Below are 20,000 nucleotides of genomic sequence, written 5' to 3' on the forward strand. Positions count from 1 at the left end.
AAACATCCCAAAAAAGTTGTTGGAGTTGTCGCTAGTCATTTTTGTGGAAAAAAGTCAGTAAGGAGTTGGAAAGATTCTAGATTTACAGAGAAAGTTGGCAAGTTGACAACACTTTGCTGAAATGTGTGTGAAAAATAAAGACTGGACGTTTTTTTGTTTCGGTATTCTATTTTCTATCTGCACTCATATTTTCTTATTTTGACTTCCTGTGTTTCATGTTTTGTTCCAATGTTACCTCTGCTTAGAACACTGGTTCCTCACCTGTCCCTGATTGGCAATCAGGGAGTTCTTAATCCAGCGCTGTTGGTCAGCACTTCATTCTTTACCCTACGGTCTGTGTATTTGGTGTTTCTGCTGGTACAAGGTATTTTTGACTCACTCGTGGCCCACCGCTACGTCCGCACCGGTGCTACCTGTTTTTGCTATTAAATATTATTTTTACCTGCACATCAAATTCTGTCTTTGGCCAAGAGCAATACAGACCAAAACGACTGCAATATAACCCACCTTGGGCCCAAAGAAAGTTGTGTGTACCAGCACTCTGAGAAAGATGAGTATAGAAGTGCTGTTGAATTCAAGTAAGAACTCGTAGCAAATTACCTCTCCCCTCTTCCGTGTACGCTCATCGCTGTGTTTGCCAACAGTTTTCAAAATGATAAAAGTGATGTGGAAGTGAAGTATATTTATATAGTGCTTTTCTCTAGTGACTCAAAGCGCTTTACATAGTGAAACCCAATATCTAAGTTACATTTAAACCAGTGTGGGTGGCACTGGGAGCAGGTGGGTAAAGTGTCTTGCCCAAGGACACAACGGTAGTGACTAGGATGGCGGAAGCGGGAATCGAACCTGCAACCCTCAAGTTGCTGACACGGCCGCTCTACCAACCGAGCTATGCAACAAAAATAATAATAAATGTCATTCATTATTTACATATATTGCACATTGTTTTCGGCATATAAAACTATTATCATTATATTATTCTAGTAATGATAATATTTTTAGGTGTCTGGAATGGATTTACATATTTTTTTATTGGGAACATTTGCTTCACTTTATGCACAATTTGGTTTTCTTCTGACCTTTTGGAACATTTTTTTTATGTAAACAGAGGTACTGCTGTATATATCGTGTGGCTGATAATGTATTAAAAGACGCAATCAATAAACGAATAATGTGTGATTAAAACAAAATAAATCAAAATATTGTAAAATGAAGTAACATGCATATTCAATTCTACAAGTTGACTGATTTAATGGTGCTTTTTACAAAATGTTCTGGTTTCCTTTTTTTGTGGAAAAAATGTGTTTTAAAAAGGTAAATTGAATACAAACCAAGTTAAATCCAAAACAATATGTTTTACATTAAATCAAATTAAATATAGTCATCCAATATAATATAGCTCTTCCTTTAGTTGTTAAAACATCCTTTTTTTCAGACAGGAGTTTACAAAGGATAGCAATTACAAAGTGTATATTGTGTGCACTATTTTTGTAACAATTAGTGTTCTTATATACTGTAAATAATAGCTATTATTTGCTCTATGGCAGTGGCTCTCAACTTTTTTTCAGTGATGTACCCCTTGTGAACATTTTTTTAACTCAAGTGCCCTTTAATCAGAGCAAAGCATTTTTGGTTGAAAAAAAGAGATAAAGAAGTAAAATACAGCACTATGTCATCAGTTTCTGATTTATTAAATTGTATAACAGTGCAAAATATTGCTCATTTGTAGTGGTCTTTCTTGAACTATTTGGGAAAAAAAGATATAAAAATAATGTCAAAAAATAACTAAAAACTTATTGAAAAATAAACAAGTGATTCAATTATAAATAAAGATTTCTACACATAGAAGTAATCATCAACTGAAAGTGCCCTCTTTGGAGATTGTAATAGAGATCCATCTGGATTCATGAACTTAATTCTAAACATTTCTTCACAAAAAAAAATAAAAAAATCTTTAACATCAGTATTTATGGAACCTGTCCACAAACACATCTAGCTGTCAACACTGAATATTGCATTGTTGTATTTTTTTTATCACAGTTTATGAACTTACATTCATATTTTGTTGAAGTATTATTCGATAAATATATTTATAAAGGATTTTTGAATTTTTGCTATTTTTAGAATATTTTAAAAAAAATCTCACGTACCCCTTGGCATACCTTCATGTACCCTGAGGGGTACGCGTACCCCCATTTGAGAACCACTGCTGTATAGGACTCCCTCAATTTGTTTGATCTATAAGGCTACATATCGTCCTTAATCTTCTTGTTAATTTTTAAATTATAATACACTATTTCATATTGTAAAATAAATACATTTGTGTAAATATTTGCAAGTCCATTAATTGTCCATTAATCAGATCAAATTGACCTGGCTAAATGGGCAAATGTGCAATTCACCAATTGAATACGTTGTCAGGACAACTTCATATTTCGCACCCTCTTCTGTGCATTTAATCACAAAACATTTGCATATGAATAAGAGAGTGTCTTGTCGCTGTGCAGCTGATAATTACATTGACTAATAATATAGCACAGCAGTACACTAGTCCAGGACAGACGGCGAGAGGATTTTCATCCTCGAGGGAGGCCGAGCTCTCCTTTCACGCAGAAGTCTGTCTTCCAGCGTCCTTAAAGATAGGTCAGGCTGCGCCTAATCTAACGGGAGTCTGCATTGTGACACCCGCTCTTCGTGGAGTTCTCTTACTTCAACACCTTTGATCGATCCCCACATGTATAATGCAGGAGCATCTGGTAGCAAGGTTGTTGGTGTTGGATACGGCGTGCATGACTGATCCCCCACAAGAAGTGAAGTTGCTGGCGTTCCATCAGCTGTTACACAGACATCAACATTAGTATTCAACACCTTTCTCCTGCAGCCTGCATAGCTATCTGAGTCCTAAAATATGTCAGGTGCCATCCTAACATCCACATACACATGAAGGCGTCTTGTCTTTTTCAAGCTTGTTGATCAATCAAAAATCTTACAATATTTTTATGACAAAACAACCTTGGCTAACTAACCAGTAACTTACTAACAAACTGGCATCTGACTCCAATTCTTAGGCTGTGACAATTAGTGAGCAAAGTATATTGCTGACACGTAACTTTTACCTTCTAACCTTACTCCACTGAAAAAAACTCTAACCAATATCGCTGACCCCAACCAACCAACACCCTAACCATAACTCTAACTGACCAAGTAATCCTAACAACATTTTACCTAAGCCAACTAAATCTAGACCCCTAACTTCTTAACTCTGAACCCTACCCTAACTGATAAACTACAATTTACTAAACCGGACCGTAGTCCATAAATTTCCATCCACTAATACTAACCCTTGACCTTCTCTCTCACATCCCGGCCGTTGGTCTAACATAATAACTCTTACTGTACCTCTTTCTATTACACTACCGTTACCCTAAACAATAAAGCCGAGGTACTGACCCTTACTTAAACAACTATTTTACTCATTCCTACACTAATTAACTAGTCTTTACCGTATTAACCATACTAAATTAGAAGCCGCAGTTACAGTATACAGTGGGGCAAAAAAGTATTTAGTCAGCCACCGATTGTGCAAGTTCTCCCACTTAAAATGATGCCAGAGGTCTGTAATTTTCATCATAGGTACACTTCAACTGTGAGAGACAGAATGTGAAAAAAAAAATCCAGGAATTCATATTGTAGGAATTTTAAAGAATTTATTTGTAAATTATGGTGGAAAATAAGGATTTGGTCAACCATTCAAAGCGCTCACTGATGAAAGGAGGTTTTGGCTCAAAATCTCACGATACATGCCCCCATTCATTCATTCTTTCCTTAACACGGATCAATCGTCCTGTCCCCTTAGCAGAAAAACAGCCCCAAAGCATGATGTTTCCACCCCATGCTTCACAGTAGGTATGGTGTTCTTGGGATGCAACTCAGTATTCGTTTTCCTCCAAACTTGACGAGTTGAGTTTATACCAAAATGGATACATGGATGATACAGCAGAGGATTGGGAGAATGTCACGTGGTCAGATGAAACCAAAATATAACTTTTTGGTAAAAACTCTACTCATCGTGTTTGCAGGAAAAAGAATACTGAGTTGCATCCCAAGAACTCCATAACTACACTGCAAAGCATGGGGGCGGAAACATCATGCTTTGGAGCTGTTTTTCTGCTAAGGGGACAGGACGATTGATCCGTGTTAAGGAAAGAATGAATGGGGCCATGTATCGTGAGATTTTGAGACAAAACCTCCTTCCATCAGTGAGCGCTTTGAATGGTTGACCAAATACTTATTTTCCACCGTAATTTACAAATAAATTATTTCAAATTCCTACAATGTAAATTCCTGGATTTTTTTTCACATTCTGTCTCTCACAGTTGAAGTGTACCTATGATGAAAATTACAGACCTCTGTCATCATTTTAAATGGGAGAACTTGCACAATCGGTGGCTGATTAAATACTTTTTTGCCCCGCTGTATATGTTGTGAAATAGTTATTTTCGCAAAATAAAGACTTTTGTAGATGTTATACCATTATTTCCAAACGGTCTCTGTAACATGGCAGTAAAATAGTTGATCCAACAAAATAGAAGTCATCGTCATGGACCCACTAGCTGCAGAAGCTAGTTCTCCAATTAGCTGAACAGACTAAACAACTCCACGGTGATGTTTAGGTGAATTTATGAAACTGAAACAATACAAAAACATTGCCATTGTAAATTAATAATACTAACGAAGACACTTGTAAACATGTTAGCATGATAGCTAATGCTAATGACACTGGCTTCATTACATTATGATAGCACGTACAAAATGCATTAAAACACTCTTACCTACATACACATGGTTTAGTAAGTCAGAATTATTTTAGTTATACTGTAAAACCTACAAACGTTGTTTGGCGTGACAAATCAAGAATCCATACAAGTAGAAACGCTGTGGAAGGCTAGACGACCAAATGGCAATTGTACATTTGGTTGAAAGCTGTAGTCTAAACAGAAGGACAATGCAGCACTGCAGTACCAGTGAGTGAACTCGTCCAAAACATGACGCCATATCCCAAACATTAAGCCACATGTTCAGTGTATTTGCTATTTTTTATCTTTTTTACTTTTTGCATTGTTGCTGTCAGCAAATAAAAATCCATAAATTAGCCGCACCATTTTATAAGCCCCAGGAATCAAAGCACAGGAAAAAAGTTGCAGCTTATAGTCTGGAATTAACAGTAAATTTTACCCAATTTTGGTAACCTTAACAAGTAATCTTTACCCTGACTAACTCACCCACTAACCTTGACTTGCACTGAACCCAATCAACTAATCCAGTGTTACTTAACCATAAGGCCGCATTGTTGGGCCGCAAGCACCTTTTAGTGGGCTGCTAAAAAAAATATCTGTTTATCAACTGTGGTCCAAATGGGCCGCAGCAGTACTCGGTTGTAATACATTTTACAACCTACTCAGTGGCATAGTGATTAGACCAGGGGTCGGGAACCTTTTTGGCTGAGAGAGCCAAAAAGCCAAATATTTTAAAACATATTTCCGTAAGAGCCATATAATATTTTTTTTAACACTGAACACAACTAAACACGTGCATTTTTAAGTAAGACCAACATTTCTAGAGTATAATAGGTCTCTTATTCTTTGTAATAATATTGTTATTCTAAAGCTAACTGTGGAGGGGCGTGGCCTGCAGGCCTGCAGCAAAGAGGGGTGTGCCAGGACCGGCTTCAAAATCAGCGACAGGTGCGTAGATGGCCCACATGGGCTTTGTTATCTAATCACCTGTCGCTCTGTTATAAACAGCAGCCAGAAGGAGAGACGGGGTTGGGGCTGGAAATACAATTGCTGGAAAGCAACTTAGAGATTTATTGAAGAATAAAACAATATTGAAACCCTGAAACAGGCTCTTATGTCGGTGCTTGGTGGTCCGAAGAACCCCCAGGAGGGCAAGCCCCACACTATCCAATAATAAATTAATAACTTCTTACCATTAACGCAACTTCTTGAACAGGTGCGGTAGAAAACGGATGGATTAAAAATGCATGAGAATGTTTTATGTTTTAACATTATTTTTAACACTGTGATTACAAGTGGAATTATTCATTATTTATCGTTTTAAGCAACGTCAGCTCAGATTTATCCGAGAGCCAGATGCAGTCATCAAAAGAGCCACATCTGGCTCTAGAGCCATAGGTTCCCTACCCCTGGGTTAGAGTGTCCGCCCTGAGATCGGTAGGTTGTGAGTTCAAACCCCGGCCGAGTCATACCAAAGACTCTAAAAATGGGACCCATTACCTCCCTGCTTGGCATGCAGCATCAAGGGTTCGAATTGGGGGTTAAATCACTAAAAATGATTCCTGGGCGCAGCACCGCTGCTGCCCACTGCTCCCCTCAACTCCAAGGGGGTGATGAAGGGGATGGGTCAAATGCAGAGGACGAATTTCACCACATTGTGGTGAAATCATTGTGTGTGACAATCATTGGTACTTTAACTTAACTAAATTTTTACCCGACATGTGGCAGTAATGACAATATCAAACAAGATGTCAAGCTAAAGTCAAAGAAGTTTCGGGAGTGCATAAATTATGACTAAAGTGGTGAAACTGTATTTTCATTTGTACTTGAATATTATTGACACTTTAGTTAAGGAATAAATTTATTATTAATTTGGTTTATTTTAAGCACAACATAATTGTAAATGATTGTATTTTCCATCAGATATTTATGAGTCATTTCCATTGCAGTATGCAATATATTTGGTTAGCACTTATTTTTTTTAGTCATCTTGACCTAAGCCTAAGGTTTATGTTTTAAATATATATGTGATTAACACATGCATTCGTGTCATTTGACAAGGTTGAAAACTCTTAAGTTGGTTCGATATAATTATTGAATATCATTAAAACCAAGAGTAAGATTACTAATTCAGTGTTAATATTTGAGTGGGCCCCAGGCCTCCCTATAATGGAAAAGTTGAGCCCCGATGTCCAAAAGGTTAAGAACCCTTATCCAACCCACAGCCACCTTGATCAAACAGCTGGTAAATACAAAATAATTCCCTGCCAATCGCTTTGCCGCGCCTGTAGTGCATACTCACTTTTTACGCCTCTGCCCCAAATTCACCTACAACAAAAACCCTTAACTGAACCAAATTACCTTTATTCTAACCTCTGACCTAGGATTGGGAAAGTCTGTCCTAAAGCTTTAATGGGCTCTTTGTCAACGACACTATACTTCACAGTAATGGAGGACAAGATAGTGTGTCCTAAAAAAAACGTATTGCCCTGGTTGTCCTTTTCAATGAAGACAACACAAGTATGACAATGATATGAATATGATTGACAGGCTTCTAATCACAGTATTTAGACAAAAATGACAAATTCAGTAAAAAAAACTAACTAGTGATTAACAAAAGTGGTCATTTAAAAAATGTTGACAAAAATTAACCTGACTGTTACCATGGAAACAAGAGCTTATGTAGTTTTTTTTCTTTTTTTTCTTCATTTAACAAAAGGCATTGTGCACTGAGTCAGTGTTTCATAATAAAGACAAGGCAGCACTTTTATATATTTCATTGGCAGGTTTATTGACATGGCATTTTGTTGGCATTATGAAGACGCTGGCTTATTGTGTCAGGACAGCGTCCAGTCATTCCTTGCTGGAACAACTTGCAAATGTTATGAAGGTTAGGGGGCGCCTTTGTGATAGCCTTAACGGCAATGCTAGCAATTTGTTTGGATATAGGCGTACAGATCACTATCTGAATTTAGGAAGTTTTTACTATTATGGGGTATCACATGGTAGAAGACTGCATATAAGACAGTATTATTCATTGTCCTTCACCTTTTTTTTCTTGCAAGTTGTTTCTTGCCCAAATTCACAGGTGTCATTGTTAAAGGCCGACTGAAATGAGTTTTTCTTATTTAAACGGGGATAGCAGGTCCATTCTATGTGTCATACTTGATCATTTTTCGATATTACCATATTTTTGCTGAAGGGATTTAGTAGAGAACATCCACGATAAAGTTCGCAACTTTTGGTCGCTAATAAAAAATCCTTGCCTGTACCGGAAGTAGCAGACGATGTGTGCGTGACGTCACCGGTGTGAGGGCTCCTCACATCCTCACAATGTTTACAATGTGAGCCACCAGCAGCAAGAGCTATTCGGACCGAGAAAGCGACGATTTCCCCATTAATTTGAGCGAGGATTAAAGATTTGTGGATGAGGAAAGTTAGAGTGAGGCACTAAAAATAAAAATAAAATAAAAGGCGACGGCTGGAGGTGGCGGCGAGTGTGAGCGTTTCAGATGTAATTAGACACATTTGCTAGGATAATTCTGGAAGATCCTTTATCTGCTTATTGTTTTAATAGTGTTTTAGAGAGATTGTAAAGTCATACCTGAAAGTCGGATGGCTGCGGTGAACGCCAGTGTCTCTGACAGAAGCCGAGGAATCAAGATCACAGCTGCCTTTTTGAGCTGCAGGATGAGGTCGCATAATCCATTGAAGTCTCCGGTAAGAACCGACTTAAAATCACAATTTTCCCATCCAAAAACTTGCTGGTTGACGTAGAGAAACATGTTCGCTTGACCGGTCTGTGTTAAAAACAAAGAAACACCGGCTGTGTCTCGGTGCTAAAGGCAGCTGCAATCCACCGCTTTCCACCAACAGCGTTATTCTTTATAATCTCCATTATTAAATGAACAAATTGCAAAAGATTCAGCAACACAGATGTCCAAATTACTGTGTAATTATGCGATGAAAAGAGACAACTTTTAGCCGTAAGTGGTACTGGGCTAAAATGTCCCCTCCAACCAATAACGTCACAAACACGCGTCATCATACGCGTCATCATTCCGCGACGTTTTCAACAAGAAACTCCGCGGGAAATTTAAAATTGCAATTTAGTAAACTAAACCGTCCGTATTGGCATGTGTTGCAATGTTAACATTTCATCATTGATATATAAACTATCAGACTGAGTGGTCGGTAGTAGTGGGTTTCAGTAGGCCTTTAAGGCACCTATGAGTTGTTTTGTAAGTTTAAAATAAACATTTGTGTAAAAAATGCATCCAGGCACTGCATTGATTGTTAATAAATGGAAGAAAAGAAACCATTCAAGCTTCTGAAATGTAGCAGTTTGATAAAGCAATGCGAGCAGTTTATGATCGCAACAAAAGGATGGTTGCTACCATTAGCAAACTGAAAAAAATAGACTACTACCTTCAAAGATTTATGTAATGTCAGCCAGTCTCTGCCAAACATGATGACACCAACACTAACCCAAGTTCCTGCTCCCCAGCTTGTCCAAGCCCAGTTTAGACTAGTTCCAAATCCTCAGCTTTCAAAAGCTTAGCCTCCTACTCAGGGGCGTCACTAGACCTAATACTGTACTGGGGCACACCTGGGGCACAAATAATTCATGTGAGCGTGCAAAGCGCGCAAGCAAAAACATTTTTAGCACTTATTTATCATAAAAAATACATAAATAGTGCTTTAAACTATGAAATCATATCAGATTATGTTGTATGGATCTTTGATTAACCACCGGAAATTAACTAATGCATTTGACCTACTTGTGCACTTTTTTACTCCAGACTTCTAAACTGCTACTGGTAAAAGCAAAAAGGAAGAGCAATGAATCTTTTTGAAATATATATTGCAGTAATCATCTGCAAATTTAACATCTACAAAAGTAAAACAAAAAATAAAGCACCCCTACATCTCTGGGTTATTTTATATTATTTAAATTCCATTTATGGCAATGCGGCTAATCCTATTTCAGATACACAAAACTATAAAATATACACAAAATAATAAAGCCACAGTAGTAAAATAAATGAACTGTTGTGTGTCTGTTCAGGGAATCATTTTCTGAGAAGTGAACTGTAACGTCTCGTTTTCATTTTTGCAAAGTGGTCAATCACTCTGGACAGACATGGAAATATTACAGTAACTGTTATACAGTTGACCAGTGGTTCCCAACTGCTGGGTCGTGACATAAAAGTGGATTGTGTGTCATTTTCAGTGAGTCGCAGTCAGATGTGTGCATGAGAAAAAAAAAGTTTAGGGAGAAAACAATCTAATTGTGGCAACAAAACCAGATTATTTTAGCCTTTTTTCTAGTGACTATTAGTGAGTATTTTAACAAAAGGCAAACCGACTAACAAGTTGGAGGAGTACTCAGGACAGACTTGGAAATATATTTTTTTAAAATCTAAATGGGACAACATTTTCAGCCATCTTTCTGAAAACAAATACAGAAATGTTACTATTTTTTCTGGAAACAAAACCAGATGCTTTAGCTGTAGCCATTTTTCTGGTGACAAAACAAGATTATTTTAGTCAAAGTCACACCGATTAACAAGACAAATCTACCGTGCTATTTTTCTGTGAAATAAATTTGAATGATTTAAAAATTTGGCTCACGACTTGATGATATGGAAAAATGTCTTTCTTCCTGAAGATAAACCATTTGAGAAGCACTCAACTCACACATGCTTACTCCAAATCATCATTGATGCAGAACCAGCAGACAATAACCAACATTATGTTTCATGTTCATTGGAAATTCCCCCAACAGCTCTTACAGCAAATGAATATGTTTGTCTTGATACAAGGAATAACGTTAGCTAACTTAGCATCAACTTAAGACAATGATGTTGCCTAGCTAGCTAGGACTTCACTTACATCTCTCATTCCTCGCTTCTTCTCTGCTGCGAGCGAATAACTTTCTTAAATCCATCTAGGAGTTACAGTTTGAGTCAAATCAAAATCAAAATATTGTAATTAGCAAATTGTTGTTGGCTAACGTTACCTACCTCACGCAGTGATTTGAATCCCTCCTCTCTCTCTCTCTCTCTCTCTCCCTCTCTCTCTCTCTCTCTCTCAACCGAAGTCTCGATTCACACGTGAATAAATTACCATATTAAGTAGCCATGTGCTCACTGTTTCGTGGAGTGAATACAGTAGCAATCAATTACCATACTAAGTAGTATGTGCGCTGTTGTCTATGTTATGTAGACTTAAAACTCTGAAGCGTTTTTTTTTTTATTGGTGAAATTTTTACTGGGGCACTGCAGATCAACAGTGGGGCACGTGCCCCACTGAAATATGTCTGGCGACGCCCCTGCTCCTACTGTTGTTGTGCCTCTCTAACTCAAGGCTCCACCGCCTCTAAGTCCTTTTGTTGTTCCATACCAGGTAAAGGTTCCGCGTTCTCCAAGTCCTATTGTTGCACCACGCCAGCTTCTTGGAGGAACTCTACGGGAATTACTTAATAACCCTCTTCCTCGCATCTCTCCGCCCATCCCTAGCTTTTACTCAGGCTACTTAAGCTGAGGCCGCTGGTCTACAGCTCCTTCTTACGGCCAGTTTAGATGTCTGAAATTTGTTTCTGTAGAGGCCACTACTGGCAACTGCGTGACTGGGGATGCCTGTCTCTTTTCCGGCTGCGTTGTCGCCTACTTACTTAGCTTCCAATTTGTATTCACTGGGCGTCATGCACCCAGCCGGCCACAGCCCCTTTTTCAGTTCCCGAAACCCCGACAATCCTCCTGTGCTGAGGCAATAGCGCACACCACGCTGGCTTTCCCCGCAAACTTGTGTTTAATGATGTGCACATTTTCTAAAAAGTATGAAAACCATAATGTGGAGACGCGTTAAGACTGACTGTTGCAATGTATCCACCAGCCTTAGCCATAATTACATTCTGCCTCCACCTTTGACTATCATCGCTGGAGACGCTAGCAAACCAAATAGAATCACAAAAGCAGGGATGCCCAAAGTGCGACGCAGGTGTATCAGACTCAAAGCTTTGACTTTGAATATGTATACCACTCTTTCAAGCCTTTCGAACATTTATAAATTACAATTACAGTATATTTAAATATACAGTATATATCACAGTTTGAGAGAAATAAAAAGGTCTTGGCCTTAAATGGTTGGCGACCACTGATCTATGTTAATATTGTGATATTGTCGATTTGTAATGACTTGAAGCTGCTTCAAGTCTTGTATCCTGTATCTCCATTTGACTTGAGTGCCTTGAATGTTCTTCAAGTCACTCTTCTGTTTCTTTAAGTTGTGGGTTTTTCTTGGTGATTCCTGCCTTGTTGTCAGCTGATGACAATTGTAAAATTGCATTCAGCATGCATCTCTCCTTCAGCAGGGACACCTTGTTTTTTTTGTTGTTGAACTGTATGATTACGACAGGTATGGTGTTTCTGACAAACGGTGGAATTAATGTATCAAAATTGTTGACATCCACATCTACGCCTCTTGATTGCAAAATGGTTGCTGTGTGTTGATCTGTTGAATAGGGAAGGCACAATTAACCAATTTGCATCAAACTGCGGACATATACGGGCAATATATGGTTATGGTTGAGGTATTTGTTTGTTCTGAACATTCATAAAATTACAATATGATACATTACATACAAACCCTGTTTCCATATGAGTTGGGAAATTGTGTTAGCTGTAAATGTAAACGAAATACAATGATTTGCAAATCATTTTCAACCCGTATTCAGTTGAATATGCTACAACGACAACATATTTGATGTTCAAACTGATAAAAAATAATTTTTTGCAAATAATTTTTAGCTTTAGAATTTGATGCCAGCTGCACGTGACAAAGAATTTAGGAAAGGTGGCAATAAATACTGATAAAGTTGAGGAATGCTCATCAAACACTTATTTGGAACATCCCACAGGTGTGCAGGCTAATTGGGAACAGGTTGGTGCCATGAGTGGGTATAAAAACAGCTTCCCAAAAAATGCTCAGTCTTTCACAAGAAAGGATGCGGCTAGGCACACCCCTTTGTCCACAACTGCGTGAGCAAATAGTCACACAGTTTAATAAAGCATTATGAAGCGTAAAATACGACAGCGGAGACCCCGGACTGTTGAACGACTGAAGCTCTACATAAAACAAGAATGGGAAAGAATTCCACTTTTAAAGCTTCAACAAGCTTCACGGTGGCAGAGGGGTTAGTGCGTCTGCCTCACGATACGAAGTTCCTGCAGTCCTGGGTTCAAATCCAGGCTCGGGATCTTTCTGTGTGGAGTTTGCATGTTCTCCCCGTGAATGCGTGGGTTCCCTCCGGGTACTCCGGCTTCCTCCCACTTCCAAAGACATGCACCTGGGGATAGGTTGATTGGCAACACTAAAATTGGCCCTAGTGTGTGAATGTGAGTGTGAAAGTTGTCTGTCTATCTGTGTTGGCCCTGTGATGAGGTGGCGACTTGTCCAGGGTGTACCCCACCTTCCGCCCGATTGTAGCTGAGATAGGCGCCAGCGCCCCCCGCGACCCCAAAAGGGAATAAGCGGTAGAAAATGGATGGATGGAAGCTTCAACAATTAGTTTCCTCAGTTCCCAAACGTTTATTGAGTGTTGTTAAAAGAAAATGTGAGGTAACACAGTGGTGAACATGCCCTTTCCCAACTACTTTGGCACGTTTTGCAGCCATGGAATTTTAAGTTAATTATTATTTGCAAAAAAAAAAAAGTTTGAACATCAAATATCTCGTCTTTGTAGTGCATTCAATTGAATATGGGTTGAAAAGGATTTGCAAATCATTGTATTCCGTTTATATTTACATCTAACACAATTCCCCAACTCATATGGAACTGGGATTTGTAATTACTGGGGCAGCACAGTGAGCCAAGGGTTAGTGCATGTTCCTCACAATAAAAAGGTCCTAGGTTCAATCCCCGCGCTTGGGATCTTTCTGTGTGGAGTTTGTATGTTCTCCCCGTGACGACATGGGTTCCCTCCAGGTACTCCGGCTTCCTCCCACCCTTAAAGACATGCACCTGGGGATAGGTTCATTGGCAAAACTAAATGGTCCCTAGTGTGTGAATGTGAGTGTGAATATTTCATATCTGTGTTGGCCCTGTGATGATGTGCTATCCTTACTGTTGAAGCAACAGAAACCTGTTCACCACCCGTTAACAGCTGCCCTAGCATGAGACCTGCCTGTACTGTGGAGCCCAGTCAGTTTGCCAATTTACCCCCTGGTATTCCATGCCTAAGAAGCAGTCAGTTTCGGGACTGTCTCCTTGCTCTAGCTATTTCTCCTGAGCCAGCTGTAACTTGTTATCCTTGTTCCTGACCCCTTTGACCTGTGTTTGTTAGTACTTTTGCCTTAATTTTGTTAGTGTGGCTTAGCTCTGTTTTTTGTTAGTTTGGGTGGTTTGTTTGCCACTTTGTTCCTGTGACCTTTTGCCTCACTGCATTGTGGTCCTTTTTTTAAATGTCTACACAGTTCACTTGCAGTTGCTGTGCTTTAAAGTAGGGAAAGCTCATTTTCAGCTACGCTTTCAAAATGAGTGCAGTTTCCAATAACAGATTAAATATATACTGATGCTAGATTTTACAAAGAAAAGGTCACTTGTAAAATTTTCTATGCACTCGGAACAACGGAATGAAAGTTAGAAAATGCTCTGGCAATGTTATATATTTAATATGTCTGATTTGCTAATTTTACTGTTAATCAAAAGGGATTCGGTCTCAAACAGATCATCCACTTTCAATACAATTCCAGAAACGTGGATGGGACAAAATTTCCTGGCCGTGCAACAACCCACTCCATGGTATTAAAAGTCATTGAATGCTCAGCTTCAAAACCGTTGAACGCACTGTGACACCACCATAATGAACGCCAATAATAGTGTGAGCTGTCACGATAGCTGACTCTGAACTAAAGTTGAATGTCTTCTAGCGCATATTGAGGTGATGTAAAGTATATAAACACAATAGTACATATTTGACCACTAATTTATATATTTTTACAATTTAGGAGAAGCTGAGCTTTTCTTGCAGTCGTAGAGCAGTCGCTTTTTATACAGTTGTATGCACTTTTATGTGCGCCCTTTATTATCCCTAGTACAGTGGTTCTTAACCTTGTTGAAGGTACTGAACCCCACCACTTTCATGTAGGCCAGGCCTGGGTAATTATTTTGACTCGGTGGCCAAATTTAGAGAAAAACATGTGTCTGGGGCCGGTGTATTTATTTTTGGGGAAACTAATATAAAACCTCACAATAAAGTCTGATTGAATGCTAAAAATGTTCTGACAGACCGCCTTAAAGGCAGAATGGAATTTAACATTTTTCTAGGAACGATAAAACCCTGAATATTGGCAACATAGGAACGTCACACCCCCTCTCCATTGAAATATTTTACAATCAAGACAAATGCAACAAAAATGCAACAGCGAAATATGGACGCGAAGGGTAAAAAAACATCTACAATCTGATATATATGATAAATCACTAAACTTTAGAACTTTCATGTAAAAATCTCCTTCTGCATCTGTCCCGGACAACCCCATTTTAGGCTCGGTAAACACTCTGTGGAAACGCTCCCAACCCACACTGCTTGGTGCCTCGTCTGAGCTGCTGTGACGTAGATTATCATAGTCACTAGTAGGGTTGTACGGTATACGGGTATTAGTATAGTACCTTGCTAGTAATGAATCATAGTTGGTACCCTACCGCCTCTGAAAAGTACCGGTCCGCCACACCCTAAGATCTTTTGTAAAAATAAAGCCAATAATGCATTTTTTTTCGGGTCCCCTTTGTTTAGAAAAGTATCAAAATAATGTTGGCATTGGGACAAAATTGCAGATTTCAACCATTGAAATACTTAGTATAGTTGAAGACTTACGGTCATTGGAAAACATGAGTGCACATCATAATGGCAGCTACATTTACCATCTTAAATATCTAAAAAAAAATATTTGGGAATGTCCGGCGGGCCAGATTGAAAAGCTTGTGGCCTTAATTTGCCCAGGTCTGATACAGGTATTCCCCGAACCCCTCCTTAGCGAAAAATAAAATGTGTTTTTTTTTTTCAAATTCAAGATAAAGTTATCTGTTTTTTTATTGGTGCACAAAATGAACCGTGCATTAACATCACCTTGTTCAAAGAACAAAACCAACACAGTGCATGAACTCACAACAAATTACACAAATGCAAATCAGATGGAAAATTAGAGGGACATTTTTTTGGGGGGTATCCATATTACGCCGATAGGGAAAAGTTTGTAATTACACGATGAGTCAGGTGTGTCTTGACCTCCGCGATGGATGCTCTGCCGAACCCCTGAGGCCGACTCACCGAACCCCTAGGGTTCGATCGAACCCAGGTTAAGAACCACTGCCCTAGTAGTACTATTATTTTCTCAGGGCATTCGATCGGTCCCGCCTTCCGCCCGATTGTAGCTGAGATAGGCGCCAGCGCCCCCCGCGACCCCGAAAGGGAATAAGCGGTAGGAAATGGATGGATGGATGGCATTCGATCGGTCGCAACTGGACTGCACAAATTGTCTTAGAAGAAGTTTTGCCTCTCATCCAAGTAGGCTTCATCAGTTCCTGCTCACACACTTTGAGATTAGTCAGGTCTAGATATATAGGTTGATTAGCAACACTAAATTGGCCCTAGTGTGTGAATGTGAGTGCAAATGTTGTCTGTTAATCTGTGTTGGCCCTGTGATGAGGTGGCGACTTGTCCACGGTGTACCCCGCCTTCCGCCCAAATGCAGCTGAGATAGGCTCCAGCAACCCCCGCTACCCCAAAAGGGACAAGTGGTAGAAAATGGATGGCTGGATAGACATTTTTGGTCAGTGTAGTGTCACTTTGTTATTTTAGGCAAATTAAATAAAATATTTTATAAACTAATCCTCAGGCATATTTAACCATTTTTACATTTTTCATTCAACATAGGCTTGAAATAAAATTTATAAAATGCACAAAATTCCCTCCATTTATCTCATAAGGCATGTTATAATGACATTATCCCTGTGCAATCAGCTTTATCCGAGGTATTGGAGGAGTCCTCCCGATGTTCCTGGTCCTGGCCTTCATGTACACCACATGCATGACCATCAAAGGCCTGGTGCTGGAGAAGGAGCTGCGGCTCAAAGAGGTCCTGCGCGTCGTTGGCGTCAGAAACAGCGCCCTCTGGCTCGCCAGGTTCACAGAGAACATCGTGCTGCTTGCTGTACCGTGCGCTCTCATTAGTGTCATGGTTAAGGTCAGTAGAATAGGAAAGCAAAGTAGTCAAGCGCTAACATTGATGCCTTTGTGTGTTGCTCGTTAATCATCACCAATCAAACTCCAGATCGTATGATTGTACATGATTTTTTTTCCTAATCATCTGAGATCATCATCACAAGCATGGAATATTCAAATGTTCAATTTTCTACAGTGTAATTATGTCTAGTGTGAAAAAAATCACTCCCAATTCAAACAGCTTGGCTGCTCGTCGGCCTAACGTGTTTGCAATTTGTAAACACATACAAAATAGCCCTTTAGTAGGGAAGGAGCGATATGCAATTTTTCCAATTATAGGCTACCATGCCGGGTTCTAAATGTTAATTTCACAGTGTGTTAATAATATAAATGTTAACTCAAGCAGTAATTCACATAGAGATGTGTGGGAATTAAGTGGCGACATGGTGTCTTTTTCAAGTGCAGACGTTCTTGCATGCATTATAATTAGGTTAAGTTTGGTGGTATTCAATCATTCAATAATTGACAGTTGAACCTGCTCAAGAGTTGATGATTGAGTTAATGCTGTGAATTTAGGGCTCCTGCAGAGACATGGACATGTGGTAAAAATATGTTGCATTACATTGGTTTAAAGGCAAAGGTCAGCCAACAACGGAGGTAATGAGAGTCATTACTTGGGATGGGAATTGATGAGATGTGTACGAATCCGATTCTACTTTTGGTTTTGCTTAACGATTTGGTTCTTTATCGATTCTGTTATCAGTTCTCATTTGGATAAACAAGCACACAAGTTGATTATCATCTACTTTTTGTTTTGGGAAAAAAAAGTATACAAACACAACAGTGAGGTCTTAAAAGACCCACAGCCTCGATTGGGTGCCAGAAGAAAAATTGTGTTTTAAAAATAACTATAATACAATAATACAATAAATATTGTTCTGTAGTAATACACAATATATAACAAATTATTCTGTGACAAATGACAATCACAGAAAAATGTTAAGTAACAGGTTTAACATTTTTAATTAAGAAATGTATAGTACTGTTTTTACAAAAGTAGTCAGTCAAAGACAAACACAAGCAAGTCAAGTAGAACTGTACACTGTGCAATTTTTCAACCATCAACTATGAAATATAACCGCTATTTTGCAGAAATTTAAACGCATCTGTTTTTTAAGGAAGCAAATGCGATATTTCTGACTAATTACCACGTCTCCAGCTGTAGAGAACACCTCTTAGGAAGGTGGCGTGCAAACTGCTGATGAGATGTTGTCTCGTCATGAAACATTAAAGGCCTACTGAAATGAGATTTTCTTATTCAAACGGGGATAGCAGGTCCATTCTATGTGTCATACTTGATTATTTCGCAATATTGCCATATTTTTGCTGAAAGGATTTAGTAGAGAACATCCACGATAAAGTTGGCAACTTTTGGTGCTGATAAAAAAGCCTTGCCTTTACCGGAAATAGCAGACGATGTGCGCGTGACGTCACTGGTTGTAGGGCTCCTCACATCCTCACATTGTTTACAATGTGAACTACCAGCAGTAAGAGCAATTCGGACCGAGAAAGCGACACTTTCCCCATTAATTTGAGCGAGGATGAACGATTTGTGGATGAAGATATTGATAGTGAAGAACTACAACAAAAAAAAAAGTACAAAAAAAAAAAAAAACAGGCGAGGGCAAATGAGAGCGATTCAGATGTTATTAGACACATTTACTAGGATAATTCTGGAAAATCCCTTATCTGCTATTGAGTTGCTAGTGTTTTAGTGAGATTAAATAGTACCTGAAGTCGGGGGGTGTGGCCACGGGTGTCTTGACGCCAGAGTCTCTGAGGGAAGTCACGCAGCTGCATGGACGGCGCAAGCTCCGCTGATCGCCAGTAAGAGGCGACTTTATACCACAATTTTCTCACCGAAAACTGCCGGTAGAAATGTAGTCGGGATCCATGTTCGCTTGACCGCTCTGATCCATAGTAAAGCTTCACCCTCTCGGGAATTTTAAACAAGGAAACACCGGCTGTCTTTGTGTGGCTAAAGGCTAAAAGCTTCCCACCTCCATATTTCTACTTTGACTTCTCCATTATTAATTGAACAAATTGCAAAAGATTCAGCAACACAGATGTCCAGAATACTGTGTAATTATGCGGTTAAAGCAGACTACTTATAGCTTGGATCGGGCTGGAAAATAATGTCCGCTACAATCCGTGACGTCAAACGCACGCGTCATCATACGCGTCATCATTCCGCGACGTTTTCAACACGACACTTCGCGGGAAATTTAAAATTGCAATTTAGTAAACTAAAAAGACCTTATTGGCATGTGTTGCAATGTTAATATTTCATCATTGATATATAAACTATCAGACTGCGTGGTCGGTAGTAGTGGGTTTCAGTAGGCCTTTAATTTCACGTTCACAGTTAATAATAGCATGTTTTAACATGATAGACCTTGTTAGTTTGTTAGTTACTTGCAGTATTAACAGACGACGTGCTGACTTTGCCCCCATTGCTGGTGGTGATTCACTTCCGTCTCAGAGGGGATTTAAAATGCGACATTCATTCAACCTTATCACATGCTGTGTTTGCTAATGTTTCTGCGGGTATTTTCTCACTTTGATGCAAAATCCATTGATTGATGCAATTAGTGCAAGTTAACCTGTTGTCTTCCTTTCTCTTCTATAATTCTAACTCTGCTGCTGATCAGCACCGTGCGTGGTGACATCATGCGTGCCCATAAAGTATACAAGGGAATCATTACAAGACTGTCACATAATTTTCATGAATCAAAACTCTTAAAGTTGGTTATCAGCAAGAACCGTTTTTTGATTCCCTTCCCTAGTCATAACGTCAGTGTCTATTCCACCTATAAAGTGCTCTAAAAAAAACAATCCAAAAACCTACTTCATCGTTTTATATACATGCTGTAAGTATAAATGTAATGTAGCAACAAGTACATTCATTGTAACATGTA

General features: G+C 39.1%; 1 protein-coding gene across 5 annotated transcripts in view; it reads left to right on the forward strand.

The window, feature by feature from the left end:
* Window positions 1-20,000, forward strand: part of LOC133560246 (phospholipid-transporting ATPase ABCA1-like) — a 277,208-nt gene that overhangs the window by 133,516 nt on the left and 123,692 nt on the right. The window contains exon 17 of one of the 5 annotated variants that reach the window (XM_061912559.1): window positions 16,822-17,044. The exons of the other annotated variants lie outside the window; for them this stretch is intronic. Within the exon in view, the coding sequence (XP_061768543.1) occupies window positions 16,822-17,044 (223 nt within the window). The remainder of the gene's footprint in view (window positions 1-16,821; window positions 17,045-20,000) is intronic. 5 annotated transcript variants of the gene reach the window in all.

This window comes from Nerophis ophidion, linkage group LG10 (assembly GCF_033978795.1).
Source record: "Nerophis ophidion isolate RoL-2023_Sa linkage group LG10, RoL_Noph_v1.0, whole genome shotgun sequence".
NCBI classification, from domain to species: Eukaryota; Metazoa; Chordata; class Actinopteri; order Syngnathiformes; family Syngnathidae; genus Nerophis; species Nerophis ophidion.